The 25,250-nt window shown below is 54.6% G+C and overlaps 1 protein-coding gene across 1 annotated transcript in view; it reads left to right on the top strand.

Annotated features, from left to right (window-relative positions):
- ZNF385C (zinc finger protein 385C) overlaps window positions 1–25,250 on the top strand; it is a gene marked incomplete at its 3' end in the record, with an annotated part of 61,272 nt that overhangs the window by 1,466 nt on the left and 34,556 nt on the right. The window contains exon 2 of the mRNA XM_084222158.1: window positions 20,461–20,709. Within this exon, the coding sequence (XP_084078284.1) occupies window positions 20,461–20,709 (249 nt within the window). The remainder of the gene's footprint in view (window positions 1–20,460; window positions 20,710–25,250) is intronic.

Genomic DNA, 25,250 nt, shown 5'->3' with positions numbered 1-25,250 from the left:
CACTGCCATCCAAATCCACCACCACTGACTTTTTTTGAAGTGACTGCAGGTGTTTTCCAGTGGAGCATCCAGCCCAGTGGCTTTGCTGAATGTTTGTCACTTGTGTGGAAGGGCTCCGTGGGGATGGAGGAGCTGTGTTGGTCCCTTGGTAGCTGCCAGTGTGATTCTGCCTGACCAGAAACTCTGCTGCCAAATGCAGAGTTCAGGGCAGGGTGACGATACCATGTGCTGTGGATTTCGTGCTTGTTCTGTAATCTGCCACGTGCGTTGGAAAAAAGGCTGCTGTGCCCCTGGATGTGGCTCTGTCTGTGAATGCACAGAGCAGGATCTGCGTGAGCAGGGCTGTGACGTCACACCAGGCTGTGCCTTCCCGCTGTGAGCCTTGTGCACGAGCATCCCTGAGCTGGCATCCCTGAGCATCCCTGAGCTCCCACCCCTGAGCATCCCTGAGCTGGCATCCCTGAATTTCCATCCCTGAGCTCCCACCCCTGAGCATCCCTGAGCTGGCATCCCTGAGCTCCCACTCCTGAGCTGGCATTACTGAGCTCACATCCCTGAGCTGGCATCCCTGAGCTCCCATTCCTGAGCCCACATTCCTGAGCATCCCTGAGCTCCCATTCCTGAGCATCCCTGAGCTCCCATTCCTGAGCATTTCTGAGCTCCCACCCCTGCATCCCTATCCCTGAGCTGGTCTCCCAGAGCTGGCATTGCTGAGCTCTCATCCCTGAGCTCCCATCCCTGAGCTGGCATCCCTGAGCTCCCACTCCTGAATTCCCATCCCTGAGCTGGCATCTCTGAGCTGGCATTGCTGAGCTCACATCCCTGAACTGGCATCCCTGAGCTCACATCCCTGAGCATCCCTGAGCTTGAACCCCTGAGCTCCCACCCCTGAATTCCCATCCCTGAGCTCCTATCCCTGAGCTCCCACCCCTGACCTCACATCGTGCTTGTCTGGGGCTCCAGAGTGGCTGCTCAATGCCATGCCATGCCATGCCATCCCATCCCATCCCATCTCATCCCATCCCTCCCCACCTGCCTGCCTGATGTTCTCTGCACTGTTTATGGGGGTTCATGTTCTGCCCAGCATTCCCAGCTGTCCCAGGACAAAGTGCCAGTGAGGACAGGGACAGGGACAGAGCTGTCCCAGCTCATTCTGCCTGCACCTGCCTGCTGTTCATCCCCATGGGCTGGCAGGAATGTGCAGAGGCTGGAGTGATGCTGTGGCCCATCTACAGCAATTCCAAAATTCCAAAAATACTCCTTGAGCATTGCCCCAGTACCCTCAGACAGCAGCTCCTAAAGGAACCCTGGTCTTTGGGCTCTTATTTGTTGTATTTCTGGAGATCTTCCCCTTGTTTGGCTTTTATCTAATGTTTCTGGGGAGATCAATGTATTTCTACGAGTGCACAGCACAGGTTTGTTATTGACTGAACCTTTGCAGGGATGTTCCCAACCCAGCACTGGATATGTCAGTCACATTGTTTTACACTGGGCTAAAAGCAAACCTGCTGTGGAAGCACCAGAGAGTCTCCATAACGTGCCAGACTTACACATTAAAAGGGCAAAAATTCCCTTTCCAAGCCCTGCAGCCCTTCCAACTGCTTCTCCTCGCTCAGTCAGGACTGGAGTTTGAGTGTTCCAAAGCCAGAGCCCTCAGTTCTGCAGCTCTTTAATCATTTCTAGAGATGATAAAAATGCAAAAATGTGCTCTCAGAGCAGAATAATGAAGCCCATGAGGGTCTATTTGTCAATTTAGCAACGATATTGTGATGTACTAAGGCTGTTTCTTAGTATGATGTTCTGAGATTGCCTCCAAAATAGCTCCATAATTTCTGTGTCAGAAAGCCCCTGTCAGGAATTATGTCTGTGCTCTCAAGGAAACCCAGGCTGCAGCTGCACCCTAACAACTGCTCCATTTCTCTTAGAAATACAACGATTTACTTGCCAGTCATCCAAGGGAACCTGCAGATTGAGGAGCCATTCTGTGAGCAGGGGATGCCCCAGCTGTAAGAACTGCTCCATTTCCCTTACTTGCCAAAGGGAACCTGCAGATTGAGGAGCCAGGAGCTGCTCTGTGAGCAGGGAACACCCCAGCTCCCGTGGGAGCTTCCCTGGTGCAGGTGTTGGCATTCCAGAAGCAGCATGATGCCCTGGCCATGGCAGCAGGGCTGGCACAGGCACACCAGGCTGAACTTTGCTCTGCAGGTCTGTGGGGTGTTCCCCAAGCACTCCTGACTTCACAGGGGCTGAAGGCACAGAGAATCCCCGGCTGTCAGAGGGCTGTTTGTGGCTGGTTTTTATAAACCCCACCACTTTTGCCCCTGCAATGTAAACAGCTTTTAGCCCAGGATGGATTCCCTGGGCAGGGTGCCAGGCAGAGGGGCTGGTGGTGGGCTTGGGGCCCTGCAGGGGTGGGCTCAGGAGGGGTCCTGCTCCTGGGGGAGGCTTCTGGGGAAACCTGGCTCTGCTGAGGGCTCTGAGCCCTTGATACAGAGCAGATCTGTGCTGCTTTGAAATGGGAACGTTCCCAAGTCGTGATTTTCCCTGGCCTAATTATGGAAATTTTTTAAATTAGTTGATAAGAAAGATCACTGGGAAATTGCAAAGGAAACATTTTGAGGTGAAGCCCTACTCTGTGCCTGGGTCTGCCTGGAGCCAGGAGCTGCTCCAGCTGCTGGACCTTGCTCAGGCAGCAGGGGCTGGGCGGGGGTGCTGAGGGAGCTGGGCATCCCTGCTGCTCCCTTTGGCGAGGCTCTGGATTCCTCTGGCCCCCAGGGGGGATCCTGGCAGCCCTGGGCCAGCTCTGCTCTCTCCTCTGCCTTGTGCCCAGTCCGGGGATGAGCTGGGGGCTCTGCTGGGAGTCAGGCTGTTGTCACTCTGTCTCCAGTTTGAGTATTTCTGGGACATCTGGCTGCTGGCTCTTGCTCTGCATCAGAGGGGTGAGGGTTGGATTGGGGTGGGTTTTGCCTGTGTAGGATCACAGGGGGTTCTCATCTTCCTATCACCCCCCAGTTCTCTGAGAGCTCTGCTGCCTTGGAGCTGGGAGAATTCTGCCCTGGGGACATCTTCGGTGACATCTTTGTAAAACCACCTGGCAAAGGGCCAAGAGCTTTCCTTGGAGGATATTTTCCCCTTTGTCTGTTGAGGCAGGAGAGACGTGGAACCAACAGTTTGCCTCTTGCCAGCTGCCACTTGGCTCCTGCAGCATCACTGTGGATGTCCCTGCCAGGACCAGGAGCAGGGTGGCAGAGATGCTGGTGCTGACTGGAAACCAGCAGGGCAGGACCCAAACCTCCTGGTTTGGTGGGTGTGGGTAACTTCTGGCACATTCTGGGGGGCTGTTTTTATTTTTTCTGAACTTTGTGTGGTTTGCTGCCCTTGGCTTCCCCAGCCAGGTGCCCAGGGGGCGGCAGTGCTGTTTGTCTTGGTCGGAAGCGCTGCTGCTCCCGTTCCTTTGAAGGGCTGAAGGCACAGAGACGGTCTGTGCTCTTCTGAGGAGCCTGAAACGCTCGTAGGAAAAAAAAAAAAATCATAAAAATCCCAAACAAGGGGAGCTTGTTATGGCGCCAGCCGGAGGCTGGGAGTGGCACAGAGCTGGGGTGGGGCAGTGGCTGCCCCCGGGGCAGGTTCCTCCACCTCAGAGCCCTCCCAGCCAGAGCTGGCTGTGCTTCCTCTCATGCAAAGCCAGAGCCTATAAATATCCCAACTCCAAATTTTCAAGAAGTATTAGGAACTCTCCAGGCTTATTTTTGAGGGCTGTTACGAAAGGGTTTTAGAGGATTAAAGCTCTCCCAGATTAATCTGTGCTCAGCAAGGGCAGTGCTGGCACCCCAGGCGTGGGATGCAGGGGGTTCACCATCAATCCTGGGCTCCCCACTCCCCATCTGGCTGGGGAATGGGGCAGCTGGACTGGGGGGCAGTGGGGGACACTCCCACAGAGCCACATTCCCAGTCCCCCACTTCTCCCAAGCCCCCCAGACCTGGCCAGCATCTGCAGGGATTCAGATTTGCACAGGTCAATGTCGAGTTTCTGTTCCCTCTGGTTTCCAGAGGAGGTAATTAGCCAACAGGTGCAATAACAATTTAATAAGTGTGTCAAATAAGTGAGCCAGTTGTGGTGTAGAGCACACTGTGCATTTGGAGGAGTCTTCCAAGAGCTGGGGATGTGCCAGATGGGAAAACAGCAATTCCCTTGTCCAGGCTGGGGTCTGTCCATCCTGGGTCTGTGCAGGAGCTGCTGCAGAGCTTGGGGAGGGACCTGGGGCTGGCACTGCAGGGCTCACAGCTGTGCCAGAGTCTCACCTTCCTGGCCAGAAGTGGAGGGAGATGATGACTTGTGCGCTTTTTTACCACTGGAAGGCAAAATCAGTGCCAGAATCTCGGGGCAGGATGGGCACTGACCAATGCAGAGATGAGACAAAGGGATTTAGAGACGCCTGGCAGCACCTGCACCTCCAATGCTGCTCTGCTGCCAGCACTGCTGCAGGGCCAGTGCTGCTCCCACGGGCATGGGGCTCTGAATTCCTCCCAGGGAAGTGCCAAGGTGGCTTCTGGCGGCACAAAATCATCTCCAGCGCCTGCTGGCTCCTGGCATCTGCTGGGAAAACTTTTCAGTTTGTCCTTGGGAGCGCTTCTCTTCTTAAGGACTTGGGCAAACCCTCTGGCAGGAGCAGAGTGGTGTGTGGCAGAGATGCTGGCAGGTGCCAGGGTGCCCCTGAGTGCCCTGGGAGCAGCTCCCACTGGCCTCCCACCCCAAGGAACTTTTCCTTCTCCTGCCAGGGGTGGGAAGCCAAACCCAGCTGAGGGGTTGCTGGCTGTGGAGTGACAGATGATCCTTGGAGGGTCAGGGTGGTGTGATGCTGTGGTGCCAGGCAGGGTCCCTGCTGGGCCTCTTGGAAGGTGGTCTCAGGTCATGAGGGGCTGCAGAGGGTTGTGCATGGCCCTGCTGAGACAGAGACTCTGCCCCCAGCACAGGGATCCTCATGTGGGCTGGGCAGGCAGGGTCACAAAGAGCCTCTGTGGAGGATTTGGCCTCTCCCTGCCTGCCCTGGCTCAAGCAGGGTTTTGATGGGTGTAAGTCAGTAACAGAGAGCAGGAAATCCTGCAGAACCCTGACCCTGCACTGCTGACCCTCTCATCCTGTCACCCCCAAACCCCTCCTGGCTGCCCAGCACTGCCCACTGCCAAGCTGGGTGCCAAAAACCCTGCCTCTGCCTCTCTTCACCTGCTGACAAGGCGTTGGAAAAGGGAGAATTCTTTAAAACATAAACCAAATAAAATTAGGTCTTCTGGTAAGGGATTAAATGGGGGCCCTCAGCTGTATTTATAGAAGGTTCAAAAGTAAATCTGTTCCCAGACTGAATAAATATTTTGCTCAGGCAGGCACGATCTTCAGTTCATCTGTCTTGCAAAGACTTGAGTGAGAGGGGAATTGATTTTCTCCAGCCTGAACAAGGCAAGCGCCTCTCAGACCCAGATAGAGAGTGAAGTCCCATTATCGGCCGAAATGGGGAAGCAGCTGGGAAATCATTAAAGAGAAAGCAAAGACAAAGCTGCTTTAAGGAGGTGACAATTCGCTGTCCTCCGCGGTGGCTGGGGCTGCCACCGCTGAAACTGCTGCGGGGCGGTGTCGATCTGCCCCCATGAGAGAGTTTGGTGGCACTGGGTGACATTTTGCAGGTGTCCGTGGGAGATGGGAGTGGCTGGCACTGGTGGCACTGGTTGTGTGACTGCACAGACCCCTGCGCGAGGGATGGCACGGGGGCACCTGTGAGCGGCTCCCCGGGATGGAGGGGGATGCATCCAGGTGTGGTGGCGGTGCCAAGGACATTGCCCTCATTCTGCACTCCTGCACGGATCGCCTGGAGGTGTGGGCACAACGACACGGGGCTGGAACTGCTCTCACAAGCCGGGTCTCTGCTCTCAGACGCCTGCTGTGCTGTGGCTGTAAGGAGGAGAGGAAACTGCTGGCACATCCCTGTCGCTGTCCCCAGCCCGCAGGATGCAGCCACTGATGCAGGTGGTCCGGGCAGAGGTTCCTCTGGCAGCGCCGGGTGCTCAGCACAATTCCAGCTCGAAACGCTCCTTAATTCAAGCCGGCACCTGGTGTTTGCAGACATCGGTTACCGCCAAAACGAGAGCACAGTGCTTTGCTCTTGATCAACGCAGCTGCCAGGCAGTGCCAGGGCGGTGTGAGCCGCTCAGCCGGGGCTCCCGGGGCTCCCGGGGCTGCTGGGCCTGTCGGGGCTGCCCGAGCTCTCGGGGCTCCCGGTGCTACTGGGCCTGCCAGGGCTGCTGAGGCTCCCGGGGCCACCGGGGCTGCTGGGCCTGCCAGGGCTCCCGGAGCTGCCGGGGCTCCCCAGATCCCTGAGGCTGCCTCGCTCCCCTTGCCTTCTCCCAGGTCAGAAAGGAAACAATAAAAAGGAGAATGAAGAGCAAGCCAAAGCCCTTGGCAGTGTTTTCCAGCTTCTCCTCCGTGTTTTCCGTGGCAGAGCCGCATCACACAGATGTTGCCTGCAGGAAGGTGCCCAACCCCAGGTGGGTGCCTGGAGCTGGGACGCGGTGAGGGAGCGCTGGCGGTGCCTGGCGAGAGTTTGCTGTGTGAGCTCTGTCCGCCCCGCGCTAAAAAAAGGCACGAAATGAGCAAAATGATGCGCTGAGTCACTAAATCGTTCACCCGCTGCTTTAGTCACCAGCGCTCCCACACCGGGGGACGCTCGCTGAGGGGGCACAAACCGAGCTGTCACCGCGTTCAGTGCATGTGGCCGAGAGCAGCGACGAGCTCCTGCTGCACTCACAGCTTCTGACACCGCGCAGACCATCCTCGGCCACAGGAGCTGCTCAATTAATGACAACTCCCTGATGAATGCGCTGATTAATCGCGGCCGCGTGCTGCCGGGGCGTGCTGCGTGCGGAGGTGGTGGCAGGGGACAGCTGCAGTGACGGGTCACTGTCCTGGCTTCTGTCCTCCCACGGGCACCCCGAGGGACACGGGCTGATGTTCCGGGGGTGGCACCCCCTGCTCAGCCCCCCCGGGGGTGCTCTGTGCCTCAGTTTCCCGTCTGCCGCTGCTCCCCAGTGTTCCCCACCCAGCGCCGCGCTGTTTTAACCCGCCGTGCCGGAGCCAAGCGTGTGTGAAAGAGCCAGTCTCAGCTCAGGGAAGAGCCATAAAGGGCCTATTTATGGAGCTGGCTCCTCACAATGTTTTCAGACACAGCCCTCGCATGTTTTCATAACAGCAACGCCTCCGCCTCTCGCCGGCTCCGGCGGCGCTCAGCTCCCGCCGCCGTGCCCCGCACGCCCCGGGGAACCGGCAGCCCTGGCAAGGGGCTGGAGGCTGCGGGGCTTCCCCTTGGCATCCCGGCCCCGCTGCGGCCCCGAGGCAGCTCCGGGGCCGTGCCTTGGCCGCCGGTCCCGTGCTGGCTGCGGGCTGGCGCCGTGCCCGGCAGGGACACGCTCGGACCCTGGCACGGACGGGCTGCAGACGGAGCTGTCAGCAGCCCCTCTGCCCCGACTGCCCCGCCACCGCCTTCCCATTGCCTGTGGTAGGGAAATTAATCCCCAGACACCAGAGGTTTATGTCCAAAAGGGAGGCAGAGGAGTCCTTTGACTTTATCCGAATAAAGGGAGAGGCCATGGGGCATTGCCCTGGGATCTCTCCAATTTTTGGAGGACTCAGCCTCCTTTTTATCCCAATTTCCCTTCTCTCTTTCCCCATTGGCTGAGGTACTTGAGAGGTGAAAAATTTCCAATACACCTGATGCTGAAGATTTCCCTCTAATGTATAACCCTCCCTTTTAATTGTTAATTCTTACGGAATTTGGGGTTTTTTCTTTCCCATTATTTCTTTCATCTTTCAATGTCTAATTTCATTTCTCAGCAAACCTAAAGTTTATTTGTAAAAGCAAATATCTTTTTCCATTCATCAATCAGTGGAATCCTTCCCATTGTTTCTTTTTCTCCCATTGCTAGTTTTATCCACCAGCAGACCCATAGCTTGTTTGGAAAGACAAATCCGCTATTCCTCTCACCTGGAATTCTCTGGCAGGCAGCTGGAGGAGCAGCAGCTCCCAGGTTTCACCCTGGGAATGCCCTAAGGGAGGAGCAGCCTCTGGCCCAGCTGTGGCTCACTGGTTGGCACCGTGATATTTTCTGAAAAATCCCTTTACCAGGATTTCTTCTCCTGGCAAGATAAGAAGCCTCAGCTTCTCCATGTTTTGCTCCTCTGCAATGTGATTTGGAGAATTGTTTACCCAGAATGTGAATTGTTTTTAATTAATGGCCAATCCCAGTCCAGCTGTGTCAGGACTCTGGTCAGTCACAGGTTTTTATTATTCATTCTTGTCCAGCCTTCTGATGTGTCCTTTCCTTTCTTTAGTATAGTTTTAGTACATAATTTTCTTTTAATATAATATCATAAAATAATAAATCAGCCTTCTGAGAACATGGAATCAATTCTCATCTCTCACCTCGTCCTGGGGACCCTCACAACACCACAAGAGATGTGAGCCATGCCCAGCCCAGCTCTGTCTCCCCCCTGTGCCAGGCACCCTCTGGTGACAGCGTGGTGACAGCAGTGGCAGTGTCACGCACGTGTGGGAGGCAGGTGAGCACAGAGGGAGCAGGGAGAGCTCTGGGAGGGAGCAGGAGTGGGGCTGTGTCCTGGCAGGGACATAAGTAACTTCATGTGTAAGAGCCTGAATGATGGATGCAGGACTCCAGGCACCTCTCCAAAATGCAGTTTATTACATCCAAGATGCTACAGCAGTCCAGGGTCATGGGTGACAGCCTGAGCCTACAGCTGTCAGCTCCAGCTGCAGGCAGGCCTGGAGACCCTTTGGTTTTGGTTACAATGAATTATAGACTTTTCTTTGCTGAGCATCTTCATACAGTAGAACCAATCTATGCCTTAACTATTATCTATAGCCCATCATAACTACTATAGTTACCATATTCATATTACTGCTCTCCCATCACTCAAAGTCAGTACATTACAGTTTAAGCCAGAAGTTGTTTTTCAGTTTTCTTGCAGTGGAAAATTCTGAGACCTTTTTTCTACTTGCAACATTTGCTGCCTTGCTTACCTGTGCTCTCTTTCTGCTTGGTAAAAACATCTTCTTGTTTGGGGTGGGTTTATCCTTTGCTCTAAGTCATAAAAACCCCTTCTAACTAACACACCCTTTGCCTCCTTGGTTACCCAGTAAGACTGGCTCAGCAATTCTTTTCTTCTATATCAAAACTTGCTTCCATCTCTATTCCTTCATCAGACTCCACATTTAAAAATCTTTCTGCCGAGCCTACATATCTGTGACACTTTCCTTGTCAAACTTTCCTCCTTCCCAACATCCTGAGTCCATTTTGGAATTCCTTTCAAACAGGAACACTGACCCACCCGAGCTGGTTAAATAACCTTGGTGGTGCTGCCCAAATAAATCCTGCAGCTGCCACCTGCACTGCCAGCCAGGGCTGGCTGCCCTCTGCCCTTCTGGGAGCAGAGGTTTCCCAGCCTAATTGGACACAAGTGCTTCTCTCCTGACTCTGGTGACCTCCAGCACAGCACAGGATTCTCACACTGCAGCAGCAGAGTGCAGGAGCAGGGCTGTGAGTGCTGGGGCTGCCAGGAGCTGGGAGGGGAATGGAGAAACCAAACCGTGGTGAGAGGAGGGAATGAATCCAGGCCATGCTTGTCACTGAACTGATTAAACCCGAGCTCTGAAACTCTTCTTCTGTCCTCTAGCCAGTGAGCAGTGTATAACTTCATTACTGCACGTCCAGGAGGCACTGAGGGATGTGGGCAATTCATTATCATCTGTCCCATTTCATTTCCCTGCCTGTCAGCTCTGGCATCCCGGTGCTCACAGGCAAGTCAGGGTTTCAAGGTGTGAGCTGAGGCTGAAGGCCAATGCTCCTGCAGCTCCTTCTTGCACCCTCATCACTCTTGGGGACCCCCCCAGCACCACATGGGGGGACTCAGGGGTTTTGTGGCATCACCAAGCTCAAGGCTTTAGGGGCTTGGCTGTCAGCAGGGACCTCCTGTGCTGGGTGTGCAGCTTCATTCTGGGCACCCCCAGCCCTCAGTGAGGGGGATGCAGAAGTGAGGCATGGTTTTAACCTGGTTTCTGATGCCTCTCTGAATGATGGCTCTGGTGCCATCGTGCTGTCCCCTGTCAGACAGGTCCTTCCTGCTGTCCCCCCCAGGCTCCTCTCCCCAGCCCCAGGGCAGCAGCAGTGGGTCCTGCTGGGCTCTTGCCTCAGATCCTGCTGACTAATTGCTCTGCAGAAAGCATTTCTCACGAGTTTCTTTCATAAGAAACAGTAACAAGGCTTTGATTTAGCTCTTCTTTTCCTTTCTCCCTGTCTTTTTTTTCTCCCTTCCTACCCCAAATGCAGAAGCCCCTTTGATCGTGTGGGTAACAAGCATCTCTGTTTGTGCTGGGGAGTTGTCAGTGTGCTAACATGACAGCACAGTCTCCTTGTCACCTCACACACAATGAATTATTCCTTCCACTCTTTCTTTGCACCATCTCTGGGATAAATTACTGCTCCCAGATGCTCTTGTCACCCAGTGAAGCATCCTTAACCTCTGAGATGATCCCTGCCCAGCATGGAGTGCTGGCCACTGCAGCTCACCCAAGGCTGCAGCAAAACGTTGGAGTGGGGAATTGTCAGCCTAGCCTGAAAGCAAATTGCTTTGCCAATTTATTTTCTTTCTTGTGTATGAACGTATTTTTCTTAAAGGGATGCTGTCACATTAAATATGGAGCTGCCAACTGCAGGCATTAAAAAATCATGGGTCGTCCCATTTTCCTTCCTCCCACTCTAAATTCTGAGAAAACAATAAATTGGGGGTTCTTTTTTACTTGTCATCTGCCTTTCAGCTCGAAATGCTTCTGCAAACTTTTCCCAGCAGCTGGGAGAGGTTTGGGAGTGCCGAGTGCCACGGAACTGGGACAGAGGGGGTGGCACTGGGGTGGCCCCTCAGCCACCCTGGGGTGTCCTGCTGTCCCCAAGGGTCCCCAAGGGCAGAGCCAGGGCAGTCCTGGTGCTCAGAGCCTCAGCTGGTGGCACTGAGCCATGTGCTGGTAAGGAAATCTTCCCCAAATCTGTCCACTGTCAACAAGTGGCCTGGCCACTGTGTCACTTTGTCACATCTCCTGTGACAGATGCAGAAAGTCCCTTCCAGCCTTTTATGTTTCCTAGCTCTCTTTTTTTAGGGAAGGTCATGGAAATCATGTTGTTGCACTTGGACAAAGTGTGTTTCTGTGCAGCCCTGCTGAGGTGGGGAAGGGAACCGGGCATTTGTCACACTGAACAACTTCATGGAAGTTTCTGGAACATGTGTCTGATGGATCTGGGATGGGAGCACGTCTGATCTGGTGTCAGGTATCAGAAATCTCTCCTGTATAAGAGATCTGATTGAAAACAGGTTCCAGATGGGGCTGGGTCAATGCTTTCCCTTTTTTCTGCTGCAGCAAATCTCCCTCCCACAGCTGCAGGTAGGGATAAGTCTCTTGCTACTCTTGAATTTTAAAGAAAAATCTCTTCCAAAGCTGCACTGTGCTGCAGCCTCAGAGCTCAGCAGGGCTCAGCTGCCCCCAGCCCCACCACATGGGCTCCAGAGCCTCCCCCAGCAGGGTGTTTGATAACATTGATTTTAATAAAGCTCTGGGCTTGTTTTGATGGACAGATCCAAAGCACTACATGGATTTAAACAGATCCCATTGCAAATGTCTCTATCTGATACCCCTGGCGTGACCAGACTGCAAATGTCACTTGCTTAGCGCTATCAAATATTTAATTTGCCTTGTAATAGAGGAGCCTTTGAGAGCTCCAGCTTAAGCTGGAGGTCTCCTGTTAGCCAGCAGCTCTCCACAAATTCACTTAAAAGCCAATTTCTGCCCTGAAAACTCCTGACCCAGATGTGGGAGTGAGGGGAGCTGGGAGGGAAGACCGTGCCCAGCTGTGCTGAGGGAGCTGCTGGAACCCTGCTCATCGCTGTAAGTGCTCCTGGTGGGTGCTCACCTATGCCAGGGGATCACCTGGCTGTGGGAAGGGGGTTGGCAGTGCCATCCCGTGGTGTTTGTGCCCATGCTTGGGGTGTTGTGCCTCCAGTGGCACCGCTGCTGACCCAGCTGGCCCGGAGGGAGGGCCCCAGGAGCTGGCCTGCATTCATTCTGGATCCTGCACTTGTGGAAAATCATCTTTTCTGGGAATTTCCTGTGGCAGCTTCAGCAAACAGCGAGGGGAGAACACGGCTCAGAGTGCCCCTGGGCATCACCAGGCTCTTCTCTGTTCTTTCTTTCTTTCTTTCTTTCTTTCTTTCTTTCTTTCTTTCTTTCTTTCTTTCTTTCTTTCTTTCTTTCTTTCTTTCTTTCTTTCTTTCTTTCTTTCTTTCTTTCTTTCTTTCTTTCTTTCTTCTTCCTTCCTTCCTTCCTTCCTTCCTTCCTTCCTTCCTTCCTTCCTTCCTTCCTTCCTTCCTTCCTTCCTTCCTTCCTTCCTTCCTTCCTTCCTTCCTTCCTTCCTTCCTTCCTTCCTTCCTTCCTTCCTTCCTTCCTTCCTTCCTTCCTTCCTTCCTTCCTTCCTTCCTTCCTTCCTTCCTTCCTTCCTTCCTTCCTTCCTTCCTTCCTTCCTTCCTTCCTTCCTTCCTTCCTTCCTTCCTTCCTTCCTTCCTTCCTTCCTTCCTTCCTTCCTTCCTTCCTTCCTTCCTTCCTTCCTTCCTTCCTTCCTTCCTTCCTTCCTTCCTTCCTTCCTTCCTTCCTTCCTTCCTTCCTTCCTTCCTTCCTTCCTTCCTTCCTTCCTTCCTTCCTTCCTTCCTTCCTTCCTTCCTTCCTTCCTTCCTTCCTTCCTTCCTTCCTTCCTTCCTTCCTTCCTTCCTTCCTTCCTTCCTTCCTTCCTTCCTTCCTTCCTTCCTTCCTTCCTTCCTTCCTTCCTTCCTTCCTTCCTTCCTTCCTTCCTTCCTTCCTTCCTTCCTTCCTTCCTTCCTTCCTTCCTTCCTTCCTTCCTTCCTTCCTTCCTTCCTTCCTTCCTTCCTTCCTTCCTTCCTTCCTTCCTTCCTTCCTTCCTTCCTTCCTTCCTTCCTTCCTTCCTTCCTTCCTTCCTTCCTTCCTTCCTTCCTTCCTTCCTTCCTTCCTTCCTTCCTTCCTTCCTTCCTTCCTTCCTTCCTTCCTTCCTTCCTTCCTTCCTTCCTTCCTTCCTTCCTTCCTTCCTTCCTTCCTTCCTTCCTTCCTTCCTTCCTTCCTTCCTTCCTTCCTTCCTTCCTTCCTTCCTTCCTTCCTTCCTTCCTTCCTTCCTTCCTTCCTTCCTTCCTTCCTTCCTTCCTTCCTTCCTTCCTTCCTTCCTTCCTTCCTTCCTTCCTTCCTTCCTTCCTTCCTTCCTTCCTTCCTTCCTTCCTTCCTTCCTTCCTTCCTTCCTTCCTTCCTTCCTTCCTTCCTTCCTTCCTTCCTTCCTTCCTTCCTTCCTTCCTTCCTTCCTTCCTTCCTTCCTTCCTTCCTTCCTTCCTTCCTTCCTTCCTTCCTTCCTTCCTTCCTTCCTTCCTTCATTATTATCACACAGTGGCTCTGTGGCCCCTGGCTCTGCCCTAACCTTTGTGCTGACCACAGGAATCCTGAAGGATGCTGTGATCTTGTCGGGTTCTCCTCACCCAGCAGAGATCCTGGGGATGTTTGGCCAGCGAGGGGGTGAACCATGGAGCCTCAGCCCTTCCCCTCCCGCTGCTCCCTGCTCACACCTCCAGCCAAACCCTGGCATGGAATGTCTCACTCCCTGCTCTGCCGTTTTCCCTGCCGGGCTGGGAGCAGGTGGCACTGCCCAGGTTTTGCTTCCTAGAGCAGACAGGCAGAGGAGCAGCGCTGCTCCCTCCATGGTGTCTCCTTCAGCCGGGTTTCAGCTGTCCTCGCTGCCCGGGAGCGGGGCTGGGATCTGCTGATTCAGGGGACAGGCAGCCCTGAATGCGGTGTTAATGATCTTGATGTGCAAAGGAGAGGACAGGCGCAGTGGCACCGTGGGATGCTCCCTGCCCTCCCCGGAGGCTGCACGATGTCCCAGTGCCCTTCAGCCTGTGCCAACGGGGCTGAGGGGAGCCCTAAGAGCATCTGAGGGTAAGAACCGGGCATTTGGGGGGCAGAACTGAGGGTTGTGGGTGGTCTGAGCCCTGTGCCCGGAGCCAGCCTGCAGTCCAGAGCCCTTGAGGAGAGGCAGCTCACACTAATCCTTGCTCTGACAACGGATGGTTTATGGACTGATCCTAAAACGTGCCTCGCCGTGGCGTTAGCAGCGCGTATGTCAGGGTTTGGGGGCAGCTGCTTTGATGCAGTGTTACGAAATGCTGGAAGTGCTGCAGCCACGGCCGGGCCCTCCAAAACCTGCGATCTGCCTGGGGCTGCTCAGCCCTCAGGCCAGCACACTGAAGCATCTCCTGATGCTACAGCAGGACCCCATGGCCGCCTCCGTGCCCAGAGCAGAGCCCCCCGTGCCCTTCCCATCCCTCTACCAGCACCCAGTGCCTCTTTATGAACTTACACAGGGAATTTTCTGCACCCAGCCTTCGAGGCAGCCCCATTCCCCCGTGTCCCTGTCAGGTGACAGCACCCAGTGCCTCCTTAGGAAGTTACCCAGGGGATTCTCTGTGCCCAGCTCGGAAAGCTGCCCCATTCCCCCATCTCCCTGTCACTGAGAGCTGCTGTCAGGTGCATCCGCCTGCTCTTGGCTCAAGGTGGCCGCTCCAGTGCCACCCCCTGCCAGCTGGCATGCCACCCCGCCGCCCCGCGTGACGCTCGGGGCTCTTTGGGACCCTGCTGAGCCACGGGCACCGGGAACCGGGACGTGCCGGGCTCTCGTCCGGAGGCTGCTGATGAGCGCTGATTTAGTGGCGATCGAACCGCACTTGAAGCGCTCCGTGAAACCCGAGCCAGGCGCCTGCAGCTCTCCAGGCACAGGGTGCGGTGCCCCGAGGTGGCACAAGGGCAGGAGCCGGCTGAGCTCGGCGGTGCCAAGGGCAGCGATCCTCACCGGCACCAGGTAGGAGCTCCTGTGCCAGGCTGGGGCGCTGGGTGCTGCCCTGGGGAGGGGTTGATGCTGAGCCCGGATGGGTGGGTGGGCTGGAAATCGCCTGTGCCGGTGGGGAGGGGTCTGTGAGGATGGTGGGGATGCTGCTGCAGGGGGCTGGGGGTCCCTGGTGGCTCTCAGCCAGGTGTGGCAGTGCGTGGCAGGGGTGGGATCACGGAGCTGCAAACCCTCCTGTGATGGGATGCTGTGGGCTTGAGGTGTTGTGGCAGCTCCTTGCAGGTGTGGACAGGGACCATGAAACTGATCCTTATTCGGGGGTTTGAGGGAATTTCGTGACAACTCTTGGTGGCCACTTTCATGCCAACACTTTCTTTTACTTCTGTTTTTTTTTTTTTTTTTTACTCTTGTGTGTACTCAGTGGGAGGCAAGGAAGGTGGATTCAGTGGAAGGTAACCTAGGGAACTCAAATAAGATTTTTTTTTCCCTCCAGATTTCTGACTCTCTTACCAAGTTCATGCACTTTCTGTTCAGGTGGTGTTTTCCCTGATTGCTGAATGGAGAGATCTCCCAGTTAGCTCTTGTCAGGTCACCTCAGCTCTGTGGCAAAGGCAGTTTGACTTGGGGGGAGGGAGGTTCTGGTCATGTGCATTGGCTCTCTTGAGCTCAGTCCAAATAAAAATCCCATGGGACACAAGCTGGTGATGGCAGGAGAGAGCACAAGGGTCCCTGCTGGGGTGGGACGCTGAGAGAACATCCCTGCACAGATGTTCAGGCTGCATGGGCATGGGAAATTCCACCCAGGCTGGGATAACAGCATTCCCTGTGCTCAGGATGGCCTGCATTGGTCTGCCCCCAGCTTATTCAGAATACAGGAAATTATTTTTAAATAATGGGAATAATAATGGCAATAATGGCAATAATGGGAAAGGACCTGACTTGCATCAAACCTGCTCCCTCATCAGCATTTTGTACCTTGGCCAGAGCCCCACTGCCCTGCTGATGGATTTCATGCCCAGCCAGAGGCTTTTCTGGGATGCTGTGGGGTGCTGTGGGGTGCTGTGGAATCCTGTGGGGCGCTGTGGAATCCTGTGGGATGCTGTGGGATCCTGTGGGGTGCTGTGGAATCCTGTGGGGTGCTGTGGGGTGCTGTGGAATCCTGTGGGGTGCTGTGGGGTGCTGTGGGGTGCTGTGGAATCCTGTGGAATCCTGTGGGGTGCTGCTTCAGCACAGTGTGTGGGCATGGAGCCGCTTGCAGTGACTGCAGCCTGTGCTGTTGGCTGTGGTTTCTGGAGTTTGCTTTGCATTCAGGAGCTGAGTAAAGGATGGCCCAGCACGGGTCTCCTCCCAAAAATCAGCAGCCAAAGGGGACATCCCCTGGGAGGCCTTGGCTCTGAGGGAAGGGCAGCAAGAAGTGCAGGTGCCAGGGTGCCTTGGGGTCTTGGGAGGTGCCACTGGTGCTGCTCAGCAAGATCAAATCTGGCAGTGGTGGGTGAGTGGCAGCTCTGCCCCATCCAGGAGAGCCCCAAAATTTGCAACTGCTCCTGATCCTCCTGCATGGAGGAGACAAAACCTCATCAGTCCTGGGGAGGGATGGCTGGTGGAGCTGGGATGTGGTGACCCTGTGTCTGAGCTGGGTTTGGCTCAGAGCCCCTGAGTGTCACTCAGCCTTCACCTTGCCTTAGTTTCCCTCCTGTGAAAGGTAACAGCCCCTCAGCCCTCGGCCAGAAGTTCCTCAATGCTTTGCTGAAAAGGTGAAATCTGCCCCAAAGCAGGCGTCCCTCAGGGCACTGCCAGCCTGCACACGTGCCACGAGCTGTCCCTGTGACCCGTCCCAGACACCAGCCACCCGTTTGTGGCCCTGACACCTGAGAAGCAGAACAGGCACAGGAGAAATTAAGTGAATGAGACAACAAGTGTGTGTGCAATTAGGACAGACCTTCAAACGCTGCCCCGGGGGCCGGGACAGGAGCTGCTGCCTAATCAGAGCAACAGCAGTGCCCGTTTTAAAGACGAGGGAGACTTTGGGGATACTTTGTCCACATAATGTTCCAATTTTAGCTCTGCGTCCTGGGATGTAATTGCATTAAAAATACCCGGGGAGGGGGAGGATGCCAAGGGCACCCGGCGACCTGCCTGGGCTGGCGTGTCCCCACCAGCGTGCCGCGTGTCCCTGAGGCCCCGGCTCACATTCCTGCTGCTGATCGTCTCCCAGATCTGCTTTCCGGTCGCTCTGTTAATGGTTATCCTGGGAAAGGCTCTGTTAGCAGCCGCTGTAACATCCCCCGCTCCTCCGGGCCGGACCATTGATGGGGACACTCGCGGCCACCTCCGGGCTGCAGGAAGGCGCAGGATGGGGCTGAGACCCACTGAGGAGAGGGGTGCTCACCCGCTGGGGGGGTGAGTGGCAGTGGCACTGCCTTCTGTCCCCGCTGTCCCCGCTGTCCCGTGTCCCCGCTGTCCGCGCTGGCGGCTCCGGGAGCGGCGCGGAGCGGCGGCGCCACCGCGGGGCTGCGGCCGGGGCTGCAGCGAACCGAGCCCGGGGAGCCCCCGAGCCCGAGAGCCGAACCCTCGTCCTGCGGGGTGCTGAGCATTGGAGCCGGCACCACCAGCGCGGTTTTGGCCAGCCTGAGCCGGAGCCCCCGGTGCGGTCCCTGCTCCACGCAGCCCTGCCCGGGATGCCAGGGACATCCTGCAGGGCACCCTTGGGTGCTGCCCGGCCACCCACAGGCGCCCCGGCCCCTGCCTTGGCCCCTGGCCGTGCCTGCGGGTGTCTGTAAGCCGCAGCTGGCGGCTGCGAGGCGGTAACTGGATCGCGGGGCTCGGGTGACCTTCGCGCCTCCGAGGCTGCTCTGGATGTCGCAGCCCTCCCCGGCTCGGGGTCGGGCAGCAGGAGCGGTGTCCCTGCAAGGCAAAGGCTGCTGGGGGGGTGTCCCCAGCTGACCCCGGGCTCTCCACGGGCAGCTCTGATCTGTGGTGTCGCTGTGTGGGTCTGGGGCTCTCTCGGGGTCTCTAGCTGCTCAGAGTGACCCCGAGATGTGTCACAAAGTGTCACAAAGTCTCTTTTCCCAGCCCGGTGGTCGAAGAAAGAGTCAGAGCCCTTCAGTTCTCAGTCTCAAGGTTGTTTATGTAGGTTATCTATAAAATTTTTTCTCCTGTCGAGCTGAGGTCCGCTCAGCAAGACAGTCAGAGGCACTCTGCCTGCCCTCGGGGCAGTGTTATCTTTTTATACACAAAACTACGTGTACAATATTTGCAATAACTTCCCAATACCTATCAGCTATGTTAGACAGTGAGCTTCTACTCTAAACCAATCCAAAAGTGCCACCATCACAGCTGAAGATGGAGGCCAAGAAGAAGAAGGAGAAAGGCTGGACATTCCTCCGTCTTGTCCCCTGAACCCCTGTTCTAAAAACCCCCAAAAATCTATTTTTCACCCCATGATAAATTCACTGTCATTCTACTTAAACTTTCGTGGCTTGCAGATCTTCTCATAAGGTTGGTCATTTGCTCCATGGGTCATAATCAAAACCACAGGTGTTTTGGGCTCTGTGCCAGGGTCTCTGAGCCCCCTGGGCAGGGATCTTGGCAGTCCAGGACATCCAGAGGGATGTCCTGAATTCTGACAGGGCTCCAGCTCATGGTGCAGGTTGGTCCCACAGAGCCCCATGTGTCTCTGTAGGACATGAAACAACACGAGCACACACTGCTGCTCCAAGGTGAAGAAAAGGGAAGTTTATTTTCTGAGTCTAACATTCATAGTTTTCTAAAAGTGACAGTGCTATTTCTCTAATGACACTGGACAAACCAACAGTCCATCCACTTTCTCTTCTTCTATAAAGGAAGGCAAAACAATAAGTTATTTACAGAAAGTGGGTGAGAAAGTTTGCTACAAGAGTGTAAACATCAGAAGGCCTAGAAAATCTTAAAAAATCAGGGCGACACCCCGTGTTCACCCTGCTGGGGGTGCCAGTGCCAGCGCCAGCCGTTCTCCTGCCATGGTGGGGACATGGGGACAGGCTCTGGGACACCCTCAAGTCCTGCCAGCTGAATCTCCTGCCTGCAGAGAGCTGCTTCCATCCTAACCCTGCCTTGAGCCAACCCACAGTGCTGCCCACGAGTGAACAGACTTGACCTGACACAAGGAGCGTCCTCTAGAGCTGGGAACTTGGAAGAAGTGGGTTATTCTCTGCTCCAGGGAATTCTCACCTCCTGGGAATGCTGCTGGGTCACCATGATATTTTCTGAAAAACCCCTTCACCAGGATTTTTCTCCCGAGAAGCTGAGAAGCCTCAGAAAAGAAATGTGAACAATAATTATCTGATTGCTTGGAATGTGGTCTGGAGGCTGCTCACCAACAAGTGCATCTTTGATTAGTTCCATGTAAATTGTTTTTAATTAATGACCAATCCCAGTCCAGCTGTGTTGGGACTCTGGTCAGTCACAGGTTTTTTATTATTCTTGTCTAGACTTCTGAGGGCTCCTTTCTCTTTCTTTAGTATAGTTTTAGTATATCATTTCATAGAATAGAATGGAATAGAAGAAATATAATATAATATAATATAATATAATATAATATAATATAATATAATATAATATAATATAATATAATATAATATAATATAATATAATATAATATAATATAATATAATATAATATAATATAATATAATATAATATAATATAATATAATATAATATAATATAATATAATATAATATAATATAATATAATATAATATAATATAATATAATATAATATAATATAATATAATAATCAGCCTTCTGAGAACTTAGAGTCAAATTCTCATCTCTCACCTCGTCCTGGAGATCCCATCAACACCACACTGCTGCTCTTATCTTCTTGCCCAAATGCTGTTGAACTTGCTCAGGGATCCTCTCAGATTCAGACAGCCACAGGCGTGGGACCTGTGTTGGGCTTTCCTGCCTCACCTGGCATCCCAGTATGATGTCAGTCACGCCCAGTCTATCCCAGTTGCCTCCAGCATGCATCCAGTCATCCCTGGTTCTTCTAGTTTGTTTGCAGCATGATCCCAGTTTCTCTCAGTTGCTCCCAGGAGCACAAAGTGTGATCCCAGTCACTCCCTTTCAGCACCAATATGAGCCCAGCAAGCTCCAGTAGGATCCTTGTCATGTGCCAGCACTTCCAGTGTGGTCCCAGTGTAATCCCAGTTACTTCCAATCTCTCCCAGTATGGCCCCAGTTGCCAGTCCCAGTATGATGCCATGTGCTCCCAGTCCCCCCCAGTATGGGGGATGATGTGCATGCTGTGTTCCCAGCCACTCTCAGACACCCCCAGTGCTAATCCAGTCCCTCCCAGTATGATCCAGAGGTGACCCCAGCTGCTCCCAGTATGAACCAGTTGTGCCCCACACGGTGCCACTCGCTGGCCGCCGTGGCTGTCCCTCTGTCCTCACAGTGGGTCTGTCCTTCCTCCCGCAGGCATGAAGCGCCCCCTGAGCCCATCCCACAGCCCCGAGGGCGCAGTGCAGCTGGTGGAGGAGGCCAGCTGCCCCCCCAGCCAGCCCGAGCAGCGCATGAAGAGGGAGAAGAAGCAGCAGTCGTTCACTCTTTGCGAGGTCTGCAATATCCAGCTCAACTCAGCTGCCCAGGCGCAGATCCACTACAACGGCAAGTCCCACCAGAAGCGCCTCAAGCAGCTAAACAAGGGGAAGATGCCAGCAGCCCAAGGTAGGAGCCCACCCAGCAGGTCAAGGTTGCCCAAAGGCTGCCCTTGCTCTGGCACAGCTGCTCCGTTGGGCTCGTGGAGAGTTTGGAGGTGCTTGGTTTTGTCCCTTGCTGGAAGCGCAGGGCTTTCAGTCCTCAAGCGGTTTTTGGGCCCGAGAGGCCAAACTGCACAGCAGAGGGATGGACACATGGGTCTGTCCATGTGCAAGTGTGGCTGCTGCTGCTCTGGCTTTGTGGGTGTCTCCTTGAGTTCTGTAGATGGTTTGTGCAGCGGGGACAGCGTGCCCGAGGCTGTCAGTTGTTGGACTACAGGATGCTGCTTTGCAACCTGACCGTGTCCCTCCAGGCTCCTGCTGGGCACCTCTCCTGTATCTGTGCTGAGTTTGATCCAAAATTCTGCTTAGATGTTGGTGCTGAGGCCTCTCACCTGTTGGCTGGGCAGGGCTGCTGCCACGTGCAGGTGCCCTGCTGCTGGGCAGGAGCTTCTGCAAGGGCAAGGACTCACTTGCCCTCTGTGCCATCTGCCAGCATTCACCTGGCTGGGCCCAGCTGGCTGCTGCAGATTTTATGCACAAAAGCAGGGAAATGTGCCCAGAAATGTCACCCTGTCACCATGGCTGACCTGCTCTGCCTGAGCCTTTGGCTGAGGGATTGTCATTAGCAGCAAACCGAGGGAATTGCACAGAAATCACAGAATGCCTTGGGATGGAAGGGACCTAAAAGATTAAATGGTTCCCTGCTCCTGCTCTTACTAGAGACTGGGCAGGCTGGAGCCATAAATTCCTAGCATGGCAATAGTCATCTGTGTGCCAAATCCTTCCCTGGCTGGTGCTGGTTTTGTTAGGGTAAGGCCTGGGATATGCAAAGGAGCAGGTCTCTTCATCAGCATTACTGACAGATGGAAATATCGCCAGCTATTTTAATGGGGATGGGCCTCATAAATTCCAGCCTGCAGCTTCCAGCTTCTCCCCTCAATCTGGTTGTGGCCTGATGGGAGGCTGTCCAGGGATGCATTTCCTACTGAGCCAAAGAATCTTGGGGCATGCCAGTCTGCTCTTTGTGCTTCTGCACTGTCCCTGACCTCTGCCAGTGTGGCAGCCCTGGGGCCCCACGCTGTTGGTCCCACAATCTCTGCTCTGCCAGGCATGGCACAGTCGTTCCTGTGTGTGCAGGGCTCTGATCTGCTTGTGTGGAGAAACTTCAGGCAGCAGCTGCTCCCTGTGCCCCCCTGTCCCTCCCGTTCCCGCCGGAGCTGACCTTTCCCTGCACTTTTGGTTAAAAATGTCACTTCCAGCGTTGTCACTGTGAGCCTTTCCCAGCCTCCTGAGGTGGCTGGGAGTGACTGATGTGACTCCTGTGCCACTTGATGCCATATGTGACCCCCCCAAAATGCAAAGGGGACCAGCCCTGCCTTAGGACAAGTGCAGGACAAGCTCCTGGCTGGGCAGGCAGGGCGATGGGGTGCTGGGGAAGCCCTGCCCTGCCTCATCACACTCCTCTAGGAGCCCTTCCCCAGCCAGACCTGCACCTTTGGGAGGTGAGAAAATCCATCTGCCTGCAGTCCTGGGAGCTGTCACCCCTTCCTGGGCAGCTGGGCTCAGCCTGGCAGACAGGAGTGGCTACCACAGGTCCCCAGTGGCGTGTCAGCACTGGGGGAGGCTTGGGAGGTTAAAGACAGGGGATTAAATGAGGTAATTGAGTTGGACAAAGAAGGGCTGTTCCTCTGGGCTGGATTCTCTGCCTCGTGCTGACACCTACAGCTACATCAAAGGCAGCTTCCCAGCCACCACTGAGTCTCCCTGCTCCCCTCTGGCTCCTGGGATCTGTTCCTCCTGCACAGGCTGTGTCTCGTGCAGCAGAGCTGCAGAGGAGCGGCGCTGGCAAACATGCTAATCAGTGTCGTTGCAATTCATTAGCTCTGTGGCAGGAAGCCCCCAACTTAAAAACAAATTATTGCCTATTAGGCTTTTCATTTTGCAAGACAAGCCCCAGATCCTTGCTGTCCTGTGTGGAATCGTGGTGAGGGTGGTGATTAGATACAGGGTGGTCACAGATGAAAGACGTTTTCGTGCCGCAGATGCCAGTTCTAATCCAACTGGGTCACGAGTGATTTAATTACTGCCTGTGATTTCCCAGGGAGCCCAAGTGATCTCAGTTTGCTCTCAGAGTCCTCGGGAACCAAACCACAGCCTGGTGCTGAATGAGCAGGAAGAGCTGAGCCACCCCAACATGGGCTGCAGGGGCATGGACAGGGGGCTGCTGCTTCCCCTCATCCTGGATCTTCTCTGGGGCTCCCATCACAGGACAGGCTGAGCTGGAGCATTTCAAAACTTACACCCTGATCCGTGTTTCCCCAAAAGTCCTTTCCAGCGTCTTGAAAAAGTCATGGGATGTACAGAACAGCTCGTGCATGCTGCTGCCAGGGCTCTGTCTCTGGGCTCTGCCAGCCCCCATCTCCCTGAAAGGCAGTGGGGATGCTCTCCTTTGGAGCACCAGGCTCTGGATTCCCTGGCAAATCTGAGCTGACAGCAGCTCATACCCCTTTGGCCAGGGTCTGTGGGTAGGACACGCTGTCCAGGCATCTCCTGTGCCCAGGAGGCTTCACACAAGCCCCAACTCAAACCACTTCTCTTGGCTTTGGAGGCTGCTGAGCTGCTCCCCCAGCCCAAATGCCGAGGCAGGGCCAAAGCACCCGGAGGCAGCTGTGCCCTGGGGCTGATTTTATCACAAGCTCTTCCTCCTCTCCAGCATCCCATGGCATTTTGTACCCTGACCCTCTCCCTGCCTGCCCAGTGCTGTCACCCTGCCTCACACTGGGGCTGCCTGGTGCTGTCCCCCCCCCAGCCCTGGAACAACAGCTCCTTGCAAAGGGAAAGGTCCTGCTTTTCCCAATTATGCACTGAAATGTCTGTCCATGTGTGTTTGGGAGCAGAGAGGTTTGAGATGAGCAGAGAAATCGCTGTGACAGCTTCAGCATCACTGAGCAGGGCCCCTGGCAGGGGACATGGGGACCCCAAGGGGAGCCTGGGCTGCTCTGGGACTCACAGGGGGCTGGCAGCTGCTGGTGGGATTATCCTGGGTTTCACAGGGGGTCCCAGCTCCCTGATTTTGGCAGCTGGCAGGGAACCCACCGCCCTTGAGTGGCTCCTGCAGAGCTGGGGGCAGCGCCTGAGGCGCTGAGGCTGGGCTGGCGCCTGCTGCCCTGCCCAAGGAGCCCCTGGTTGTGCTCTTGGCTGGTCTGGGAGAGCCCTGCTGAGAGACAGCTCCTGAAAACCACCCAGAGCAGCAGAGGGAGGGGAGCTGGGGGGTCTGACCGTGGCACTGGTGGGTGTGTGAGCCCACTCCACGCTGCTGCTCCGTGATCCTGGGCCTTGTTCCTTTTCCATGACCCAGCTCTGTGTGCTCTGGCACTTAATTCTCAGCTGCTTTCCCTCCTCCTTCCCCCTCTGCTCTCTGCTGTGGCAGCCTTTCAGCTGTTCATTAGGGTGCCAGTCCCTTTCAGCCACGTTCAGCTGGGCTTTGTCTGCAGTAATCCCAAGGTATTGATTTAAATTGTTTGCAAACATGTGGGATTAGGGTCTAATTGGGACTAATCGGGGTGCAGCAGTCATGTCACTGCTGGGTTGGGGCTGGGACATTCTCACATCTGCCCTTGATGGAGCTCCCAGCCGTGCCCAGCCTTGGTGCTGCCAGGATCTGCTCCAGCAATGCCAGAGGAAATGTTCTTTCTTGCTTCCTCCTGCAGGAATTTGCTGTTCTCCTGCTTTTGGGACAAATTTGGCAGGGACAGGCTGGCGTGAGAGCCACTTCAGTGTCCATCACCAGGTACCCTGGCAGCACATCAGGCTCTCCCAAACTTCCCAATGGCAGATCCATAAAGGGGATTTAACATTTGGCTGGGACCAGCCCTGCATCTGCCAGGTGCTGATCAATACCTTGTGCCCAAGCAGCACCAGGGCTCAGATTTGAAGCTTCTGTGAATTTATGAAGGACAAACAGACGGAGTCCTCCTGCTCCATTGGCCTCGGCTGCTCCCTTCAGCTGTGAGCAAAGATGAGCAAAAATAACTTTTCAGATCAGATTTGAATAACCTGGAATCTCTGTGGGAGAAATAGAATGGTTTTTTCATGTCTTAAAGATGCTGGCTGGGATCGGGAATAATTTGAAGAAGCTCAACTGGGTAATTGTACATTTTCCTTCCCTCTGCTCACTCCCAGGCTTCTCCCTTCCTGTTGGGGTACAGGGATGGGGTGCAGGGATGGGGAGGGCTGAGAAGAGGAGGGATTTACCCCCCCTGCCACTGGGAACTGGCAGAAAAGCCCTGTTTCACTAAATGCTCTTTTTTTTTACCAAAAAAATCCCCCAGTTCCTGTGGGTTAGGGAGCTGTGGGTGCCATGTGAGAGGCTGCACATGAGCCCAGACCCTGCACGTGAATCCAGAGCAAACTGCTCCCTTTCTAAATCCTCAGAAAATACCCCATTGGCTTGCTGTCCCTCTGAAAAGCCCAGCTATTCAGCTTTCTGTGGATTAATAACTGTAGCAT

Source organism: Fringilla coelebs (assembly GCF_963513975.1).
Source record: "Fringilla coelebs genome assembly, chromosome: 27".
Classification (NCBI taxonomy): Eukaryota; Metazoa; Chordata; class Aves; order Passeriformes; family Fringillidae; genus Fringilla; species Fringilla coelebs.
This window is presented reverse-complemented; position numbering and strand designations above follow the sequence as displayed.